The sequence below is a fragment of the Rhinichthys klamathensis genome, unplaced genomic scaffold (assembly GCF_029890125.1).
Source record: "Rhinichthys klamathensis goyatoka isolate OS25496 unplaced genomic scaffold, OSU_Roscu_1.1 h1tg000254l_1, whole genome shotgun sequence".
NCBI lineage: Eukaryota > Metazoa > Chordata > Actinopteri > Cypriniformes > Leuciscidae > Rhinichthys > Rhinichthys klamathensis.
In genome coordinates this window covers 3,006,718-3,017,158 of record NW_026606776.1, presented here as the reverse complement: position 1 = coordinate 3,017,158, position 10,441 = coordinate 3,006,718, and the positions used below count along the sequence as shown (strand labels likewise).

General features: G+C 37.4%; 1 protein-coding gene across 1 annotated transcript; it reads left to right on the top strand.

Annotated features, from left to right (window-relative positions):
* Positions 1 to 6,593: 6,593 nt before the first annotated feature.
* Positions 6,594 to 8,701, top strand: b3galt1a (UDP-Gal:betaGlcNAc beta 1,3-galactosyltransferase, polypeptide 1a). The gene is made up of 2 exons (XM_056266943.1): positions 6,594 to 6,690; positions 7,446 to 8,701. The coding sequence occupies exon 2, from the start codon at positions 7,595 to 7,597 to the stop codon at positions 8,579 to 8,581; it is 987 nt and encodes a 328-aa protein (XP_056122918.1). The 5' UTR covers positions 6,594 to 6,690; positions 7,446 to 7,594; the 3' UTR covers positions 8,582 to 8,701.
* Positions 8,702 to 10,441: the final 1,740 nt, after the last annotated feature.

Below are 10,441 nucleotides of genomic sequence, written 5' to 3'. Positions count from 1 at the left end.
CAAACTGTATCGATAAACAAGCAAGCCTTCAAAAAGAGCAATATAACGTATCTATGCAGTTGAGTAGCAGAATTAAATCAAACAGCAAAGCGCAGAACTGCATCGCACAGTAAAGAAAACACCAGAGAATTCTAATTAGCAGGAAGGGTTGATGCTGCATATTCTCTGGCTTCATCAGCTGAGGAGAACATTTTCCTACCTCCCTCCTTCACATTAGCTGCGTTTACATGCTTCAATCGGAATGAAATCAATCCGATTGATAAATCCGAACACGGTGTTTACATGAACGATAAATAAAGTAATCGGGTTAATGTGCGCATTTATATGTCACAAGATTCAAATCGGAATTGATTTTTTGACATGCGCACACTGCACGAATATGCCGCTGTTCGCGCATAACTATTCTCCTCTATTAGTTCTTTATTTTTTTTAAACAGCAGACTTAATATTTATCCGTCTCTGGTCATGATTTGGAGACGATGAGCATGAACCGTTTTGCCGTGCTGCTTATATTTATCACGCAGTAAAACCCCGCGCCCAAAACCAGTCGTCCGTGGATGATAATCTGAAACAAGCACTGTGGGACGTTGTCCTGCTTCACTTCACAGACGCTGAGTGAAATGAGAATTTTTTTAATAACGGAACACTCATTTATATTCACTTTATTCAACAGAAAGAACAGCTCATTCCGTGCGTCATACGTCATTACGCTATTTCAACGTCATTGCACATGTGCAGTCCTTTTAGTTTCGGTTTTCAATCATAGACAGTAAAAGAAATGGACACAGCGACCCCATAGACTTCAACGGAGAAAAGTGAAGTCAAATAGAAGCACTCACTTCCTGATTGCCAAGCGCACTGCGCATGCTCAAACTGAGCTTGAAGACGTAGTTGTGATGTGAGCAACCTGACTGACAGTTGTACGTCTTCTAGTAGCGGTGCCAAGAGGAATCTGAATCATTCCCTTCTGAATCTTCCAGAGCCGGAGATCGTGAGTATTAGCTGTTCATGAACTCGGAGCAGGAGCAACTTTATGACTCTCTATGGGCTTCTCCCTTGACTTTATGCCTCCACATCCCCCGTTTGTGTGTGAGCTTCTACATCTGTCTTTACGGTCATTTCTCTTCTATGCGACAGAGAGTCGCGTGTTATGACGCAATCGTTAGCCTATTTTTACAAAAACTGCTTCTACGGGGCCACAACGTAAGATACAAGGTAATGGAGCATTTTATACATTGTCGTGTTTCTTTAGAAATAAATAATGGACAAATGGAGTCTTTAATCATCTCAGATGTAAAGTTATTGGCTGTCAAAGTGACGCAAAAATGAATGGGAGTCAATGGAATGCTAACAGCAGGTGAAGGCTTGTTAGCCAATGGCGGCGCCCGGGGAGACTTCAGTTTCTGGCTGGTGGATTACCCCCTTGTTTTCAATCCGATCAAGTGTTTACATGTTCTCTCAATCGGATTACAAAAGGAGTAAACCACCCCTTTCAATCAGATCGAAATTTCAATCGGATCGAGCTCAATCGGATCGATTAAGGTGTTTACATGAAGGTTTTTTAGTCCGATTGAGCCGTCAATCCGATTATAAGTGTCCATGGAAACGCAGCTATTGATGGACAGTCTTGCAGGAAACAGTAGCGCAGGCTTAAGTCCAAGTTTATAGAGGTCCGACATAACTTCACGATACTTTGATCGCTGTTCCATTACTTCGGGAGTGTATTCCTCGTAGATCGCGATAGATGTCCCACGGTACTGAAGCCTTCCTCTTCTAGCTCTGGCTTCGCGTATGATAGTCACTTTCTGCTGGTGCCTTAGATTGAAGACGTATAATAACTGGCCTAGGTCGCTGACTGGGCTCGGTTTATCAAATAGAGCACGGTGAGCCATGTCACAATCCGGCCACAAACCCAGAACACCCTCGCCGAACACTTCCATTAGAAGCCCAGAGAAGAAGGAAGTGGGCTGGCCGCCCTCAATGGATTCAGGTAGGCCAAGCAGCCTAATATTATTGCGGCGGCTACGTGATTCCAGATCAGCCACTTTAGCCAGCAGTTTAGCGTTATTTGCCGACAATGAGGCACTGGAAGTTTCCAAAACTGAAATACGCTCGTCTTGTAGATTGGCATTGGTCTCAAGTGCTGAGATTTTCTGAGCATGATCAGACAAAGTCTCTTGCCTACAGTCAATCTTAGTTTCGAGCGAAGAAAAAGAGGCTTTAAAATCCACAGCGATTGATTTCCTGTGATCATCCAGGAGGCTAGAAAGAGTCGCCAAATTAAGCTCACTGGTAACTTCATCAGTAGCAGCCAATCCTGGATTTTGATCCTTCCAATTTAGTCTAGTTCCTTTAGCAGCCATAGTTAAATCAGCTAACGTTAATCAAATTAATAACAAAACACAAAACTCGTGGGAGTGAGACTCAGGGAGCTGCAGCTACGACACCACACTCGCCGCCATTTTAAATGAACCAAAAGCACTATAAAAGAATGTGTGACCACATAGGGAAATGGGATGCATGCTTGTATGTCTCGAGTGATTATTCGACTTTGTAGGAATAGGGTACATTATCTAATAATTCTATCATGATGCATGCATAGAACAAAATGCAATACAAGAGACACCATACCAGACAGTAATAACACATACACACAATGTCCTGGGATGCATGTTCATTTATAGATCAGTTTGTCTATAAATTAATGCAGGAAAGACTGTTTTAAGGGCTATGGGTCTTTCCTATGGCCTGATTCAAATGACTTCAAATGAGCTCTGCATTCTTTTAAGTCATAAAACCATGGCAACTAGAGGCCTGGTTCTATTACTTTGGGGATTGTAACAGACACCTTGTTTTGTGGTCAGTGAGGGTTTTTAAAGATTATTTGTTAAATATAACAAATACTTGTGTCTGACTTGTCTCAGTCGGGTTAGGTGCTTAGTGGAATTTAAAGGAGTGCTTAAGGAATGATTGATGAAGTGAAGTCAGTAAATGACTGGGCAGAAAGGCAGACAGAAAGTCACACTTTATGGGTTTAGAATGACATGAGAGTTAATGATGACAGAATTATAATTGTTGGGTGAACTATCCATTTAAAGATGAAGGAGAGTGAAATTACCAATAGATTGAGAAGGATATATATTTTGTGGTCTTAGCTGCCATGAAACAATCTGGATAGTTTTCTGGACACAGCTGTGCATATTGTGAAAGATAAGTTTTAAAATGAGTACTTATTCTGGAATTAATTTAAAGAAAATACTTAACTGTGAACTAAATGTAATGTTTTCAGACAAGTGTAATTATTTAAAGCATGCACAAAAGACTGATTTAATGTTTAAATGTAGCCTACTTTAAAGTAAAACTTTTAATTTGACATTATTAAAAAGTGATTTTTTTTTTAAAAAGAAACTGTACTTAAGTGTGTTGAGTCATGAAAGTTTATTCTCTTTAAGTATATTTAAGTGGCATTTTATTTAATCAATAATATAAAATCTGTAATTACATTTTTTTATATATACTTTTATCATTCGAAGTGCACATTCAATACAATTAGCACACGTTTTTTTCACAAGGATATACTTAGAGGAAATAGTTAATGACCCAGAAACAATTTCATGCATATGCAAATTTGCTGCTAGAGAGAGACACACAAACATGCACATTGGGTTTTCATGTTTTATGGGGACTTTCCATAGACAATGATTTCTATACGTACAAACTTTATTTATATCCCCTAAACCTACCATTTACAGAAAAAAATCTGCATTTTTACATTTTCAAAAACATCACCTAGTATGATTTATAAGCTGTTTTCCTCATGGGGACCAAAAAATGTCCCCACAATTTTGAATATTGCCATCTTTGTGGGAATGTTATGATTTGTCCGCAAGTGCACACACACAGACAGACAGACAGACACACACACACACACACACACACACACACACACACACACACACACAAAGACAGGAAGTACAGACTTGCTAAATCAGTATGTAATGTGTATCACTTCAGAGGTTGTTCTTTAGCTTACATACTGTGGCATTTGCAGCATTGGCATGTATCTGACCTTTTTGAAGAAAAGGACAGGGAGGCTGATGTTGATCTGATGCAAAGAAGGGGGAATCGAGATGAAGAAAATGTTGTTTGTATAGTGGAGACTCTTGTAGACCCTGTCTTATTTTTAGGACCAAAACCCATCATTCTATCCATCAATCAACAAATCTCTTTCCATTCTGCCATCATCCTTTACTATTTCTTCTTACATTTGACACACCTATTTACAGGTAGGCCTAGATTAGAAAGTCCTGTTTGTCTGTAAAAAGTTAATATTTTGAAATATAAATATAAATAATTTTGTATTTTATTATATTTTAAAATGTAATTTATTCCCGTGATGGCAAAGCTGAATTTTGAGCGGCCATAACACATATGTGGTTAATTTTGTCATATTCTTTGTCCCCGGACTTTTATCTTACTTCCTGTCCTGAGTGCCATGTTTGTAGTTTGTTGTAGTTTTTCCCGGTGATTAGTCCCTGATTGTTCCCAGTGTGTCTTGTTAGCTTGTTACCCTCTGTGTGTTTCCTCTGTTCTTTGTTGGTTGTTGTACCTCCATGAATGTCGTTTGTACTATAGTTTTCTGTAGCATTTGTTTATTTATTTTTTCACAAAAACCTGCTGTTATAACAGGGGTGTTTAGACTTTTTATATGCACTTAAGTTCTATTTAATTATTTGGCAGACTCTTTTATCCAAAGTGACTTAAATTGCATTCAATGTGTACCCCTTTATTATTCAAATATTGTATTTATTGACACAAGGTGGAAGAAACAATTCAGCCCAAATTGCAGAATATCTATAGTATGTTTGGCACAGGGTAATTATCATTACCTGGAACTAAAAAACATTTTTTTTTTTTAAATCATTACTTGAAATAAAATAAGCATTAACTGAAATAAAATATTAAAAAAGTAAACACTTTTTTTCCCAGCTATTTGCCAAGGCAACATTTATTATTTTTGTTTAGTTTATGTTGTTAACTAAAACGAAACACTAAAACTTAATAAAAACAGAAAATAAAATCTAATTCAGAATATTAAGAAAAACTATAATAGTACTGTACACTATGATACTAAAATAACATTGGTGTGTCAAATTATGCATAAGTGTCTTATGTGCTGAAGATGCTTTTATACTGACACAGAAAACATAGCAGTGGCCCAGTCTCTCTGGTATCTAACCAAGGTTAATCGAGGTTCATAGAAACATTACCTTAGTCTCTTTTCTCTCCCAAGTGAGGTTCAGAGGGAGCGGACGGGCTCGCAAATCACCTCTGGCTCTGCTGTTGGAATCCTTCCCAGACAATTGCTGCTGATGTTGTTGTTTGTTTGTTGTCTTTTGTGTTTTCACGTGCATAATATCTGCTGAAGTGCAATTTTGTAATAGAGACAGATAGATCTTTTCACCAGGTCTGCCTTTAGTTTACAGTCCCACCCGCAGCACCTTCTGTTTATGTTATTTTTGTGGGGATTTCATTAAAAAGTATTCTTTTTAAAAAAAATATTTTTTTTTTTCATTTAAAAATTCAAAGGCCCATTTATAAAGAGAGCCGTTTACTTGATTCCTGAATGAAAAAAAAAAACTGTTAAGTGACTTGCATACAGGCAGTTTTAGTTTCTTATTTGGAGTAGCATTGGGGATAATTTGCCCAAAAATGAAAATTCTGTTTATTTACATTTACTCACCCTCAACAAGAATGTTACCAAACTGTTTTGGTCTGTGTATATATATATATATATATATATATATATATATACCAATTCAGTTGCAGCTTCTGAAAAAAAAAAAAAGTATTGGCCATTGTAGCCTAAAAGTGTATGTTTAATCAATTCTGTGTCGAATCAAATAAAATATTTCTTTCTAAAGCTAATTTTTGTAATGTATTTTTGGTGCTTTTCTCATTTAACACAATGACTTTAAATGATCTTTTGGATGTAATTTGTCAGCCAAATTTGATTTAGATTAATTAATCTGCACATTATGTAATAAATTAGATTTAAAAAAATATCGCTTGACAGCCTTATATATATATATATATATATATATATATATATATATATATATATATATATCAATTAATTGTCAGAACTGAATTTAAATTGAAAGTAAAAAAAATATATATGTTTTTACCTTTATAATACATACATATATACTGGCAACCACCATAAAAACACAGGTGGTAATGAGAAAAGCCACATTTTGACTCATTGAATTTCCACAAAGTACTAAAATACAAATTAAGAAGAAACATTTAATTGATGAAAAACCACACAATGGATTCAGTCACACAGAAAATTATAGGAATGTCAATTTACTTTTTTTATTGTTAATCTGTGTGCATGTGCGTGTGCGTGTCAGTGCACAGTTGCTCTGCTTCCCACATGTTTATTGTGTGTGAGAGTTTTTGGTTTTTACAACATTCAGATACATTTACTTTTTCTATATTTTTCTATTTTAGATTCACTTTCACACTAAAATCTGGGAAGACAACAAACCCCATAAAGAGGACAGCTTGGCTTGCTGTGACCTATAGACGCACCTGAACTGAGCATCTCTATCCACTCCACCCTATATGCTTTATTCATGATGTCGGAGCAGACGCAATGCAGTGATGACCCACAGTGATTAGAAGGTCAGTCATAATGAAGTGGATTCAAATCTCAGCAGATCGGAAGAGTGTAGAAGCTTCTAGAAACATCTAGATCAGTGGTTCTTAACCATTTTGACCTAAAGTCTGCTCATTGTCTAACAATTTTAGATGGGATATTTCTACTGGAATTTTGACAAAGTTGTCTTGTTCTTAATTGTTTTTATAAACAAAAAGAGATACTTAATGAGGGGGAGGGGGAGGGGGGGGGGGTATATGATTTCTAGATTTTATGTATTTTTAAGCATTTTAATAAAGTTAGATTGTTTTCATTTATTAGTAATATTATGAATATAAATTGTATTAATAATAATATATTCATCTGAATAATTGGTTGCACTTTATTTTACAGTACTTGCACTCACATGTACTTACCTTATATTAAGCAGTACTTTCTTAGGTAACTACATGTGTTAAGGTTAGGTTTAGGGGTAGGTTCAGGGTTAGTATCTAGTTATTGTAATTACTATATTAAGTTCATAGTATGTACATGGGGAACATGATTGTAAAATAAAGTGCTACGAATGATTTTAAGTCATCCCTTGGAAGTTTGCTGATGCACCTAATTGGTCCTGGCCACTTGGTTGAGAACCACCGATCTAGAATGAGAACGCTTTCTTTGTCCTTTATCAATAACTGCATATGAAAGAACATAGATAACCATTTAAATAACAAGAGATAATTGGTGGCATTTGGTACGTGAGGAAAATGTTGAGTAATGTTTGTTTGGTTTTTTTCAGAACGAATACATCAGAGCAAAACCAAACCAGCACTGACATCAAAAGATGGAGGGCTTGTGCTCATTTGAGCGATGTTTTCCAAATAACTACACGTGATTGGCCTATGGGCTGAACACGTGTGATTGGCAGCTGATCCAGCCACTGACGAGATGCCATCCAAGGTGTCATGCCTGTATTTGCTGACTGTGGTTTGCTGGGCCAGTGCTCTGTGGTATCTCAGCGGCTCCCGGCCCTCAACCACCTACGTGGGTCAGATGACCTTCGCCCGCAAACCGCTCCCGCGGCTCTCGAAGAACGACACGCTCAGCAATATCCGCACGCGTACTCTGAACCCACACAATTTCAAGTTCCTCATCAATGAGCCCAAAAAATGTGAAGGCACAACACCCTTTCTTGTCCTCCTCATCAGCACCAACCACAAGGAGTTTGACGCCCGGCAGGCGATCCGGGAGACGTGGGGAGATGAGAACATATTCGGCGATGTTCGCATTGTGACGCTGTTTCTTCTCGGGTTCAGCACTGAACCTGTGCTCAACCAGATGGTGGAACAAGAGAGCCAGATCTTCCATGACATCCTAGTCGAGGACTTTGTGGATTCCTACCACAATTTGACCCTGAAGACTCTTATGGGGATGCGGTGGGTGTCCTCATTCTGCCCAAATGCACAGTACGTCATGAAAACCGACAGTGATATATTTGTCAACATGGACAACTTAGTGTTTAACCTGCTGAAACCCAACACCAAACCAAGGCACCGCTTTTTCACGGGTCGCGTGATAAACGGAGGACCCATACGTGATGTTCGCAGCAAGTGGTTCATGTCTAGAGAGCTCTACCCTGAAAGCAGGTACCCTGCTTTTTGCTCTGGGACTGGATACGTGTTCTCCGGAGACATGGCGGAGCTGCTCTATAAGACCTCCCTACATACGAGACTCCTACATCTTGAGGATGTGTACGTGGGACTGTGCCTGCGGAAACTAGGCATTCAGCCCTTCCAGAACAATGGATTCAATCACTGGAAAATGACCTATAGTCTATGCCGCTACCGAAAAGTGTTGACTGTACATCAGATTTCACCAGAGGAGATACTGAGAATATGGAACGATATGTCCAACAAGAAACATCTCAAATGCTAACAAATAGTTGAGGAACATGTTGATAAAACCTGAGCCGATATGTGATACTGGAAACATGGTTATTTAGTGGTGTTTACAGGACTATTTAGGGCTTTTCACATTTGAAATAGTTAATCGTTGGTCATTTTAAACCCTGGGGTAACAGAATCCTGGGTTATTCATAATTATGGGGATTCATAAGCTGATGTTTCACACTGTACATAGACCTTATTCAGATGACCATGACCGGTCTGAAAGCTAGGCTGTGATGGATAGGCTTACCGTGTTTTCAATTGCACCTGCTGTAAAAAGGTCACTTATAATTTTCCACAGCTCAGTATCAGTTTTTTGTCTACTGAAAGTTCTTGGAATGATATTTTTGCAGTGTTTCGTCAGCAGAACAATCCAAATAACAGTACAAGCCACTGAAGAGATGAATGTCTGTCCCTCACAGCCTCACTTTCATTCCCATTACAAATCAAACATGGCTCTGCTTTGAATAAGGTCTATTATTCGTGGTGTCAGTGTCATTGATTGGACGAACGCACGCTGAAACATAGCCTACAGTTTATACAACGTGTCATGCGGTGTTTCTGTGACTACAAATCACTTGAATATGAGGCACGCAATTGGCTGTTTGTTACTAAACCTCTAGCCGTAACTTTCTATCACTGCTTCATTTCAAACTGTGCACATGGCAATTGGCACCGTAATGAACACTGCAAAAGCGGTGCTAACCTGGCTTGCTCCGGAGCAGGGGTTCGTAACCACGGGATACTTATCTCGCTTCTAAATTACAAGTGTGAAATATCCCTTTAACCGGGGTTAAAAGCGGGGTTTAGAATGATAACCCGGGGATAATTGCAGTGTGAAAAGCCCTTTTATGACCCTTCTGGTCTGATAAAGCAATACAGTCTGTATCCTCATGAAGCTGATGTCAGTCTGTATGGTAGGGTCAAACTGAGGTATTTGCAATGCTTATAATGATTTTATGTTTGCATATTTACAAACATTATTTATATACCAGGCCGCTGTGAATTGCTTTATAATAATAGTACCAACTTTCAAATGAACAGTATTATATGAGAATTTACCATCCCAAATGTCTGTCATAAACTACATTTATTCTGTATATCCCTCTCAAAATGAATGATATCTATAGATTAACCTACAAGAATGCATATTTATGTGTATTAAAGCCTTTGCAAAGCAGTAGAGCTCAGTTCTATAACTGTGAGTAAAGGAACATTATTTTGCTTTTGTTTAGGTTACAATGAAATTATGATGCAAAAATAGATGATATATACATGCAATGTTTACTTTTTTTCTTATAGGGGGTGTATTATTTTTAGCATAATTTTTACCATTCATTTTTAAATAGTATATTTTATAGTAATATTTTAATATAATTTTTTTTGTTTGTAATATTACATTTTCTTTTATTTATTTTTATTTTTGTATTTTGTCCCCCAAGGTTTTGCACCAAAATATATCATATAACTATTTTCCAACCTCTCTTTTACCCTTATAATTTATTAGTTGAGAAAGTTACAGTATGTTTTAATGGTACAATTAACGTTTTATTTAAAATAAATGAACATTTAATTTCTCATGATGACCACTTTACATAAGCAATACTCCAAGCAATCTGACTAAATTTGAGAATCTGAGCAGCAGGCTTAAACTAGTCATCCAAGCATATAGTAACCCCATATAATATCACTGGGCCAAAAATGTGAACTTTTCATTTTTATAAGTAGTATGTATTTTTGACAACCATCTTGAGTGATTGTGTGCTGCATAACTGTATATTTAGCCATATGATTGTACTACTGGTGGATGAACGAAACAGCATGGGGATGAACTTCAAACTGTCTTGTA

Excerpts from the sequence above, each read along its gene's own strand:
- b3galt1a (XM_056266943.1), top strand. The coding sequence starts at position 7,595 with ATGCCATCCAAGGTGTCATGCCTGTATTTGCTGACTGTGGTTTGCTGG.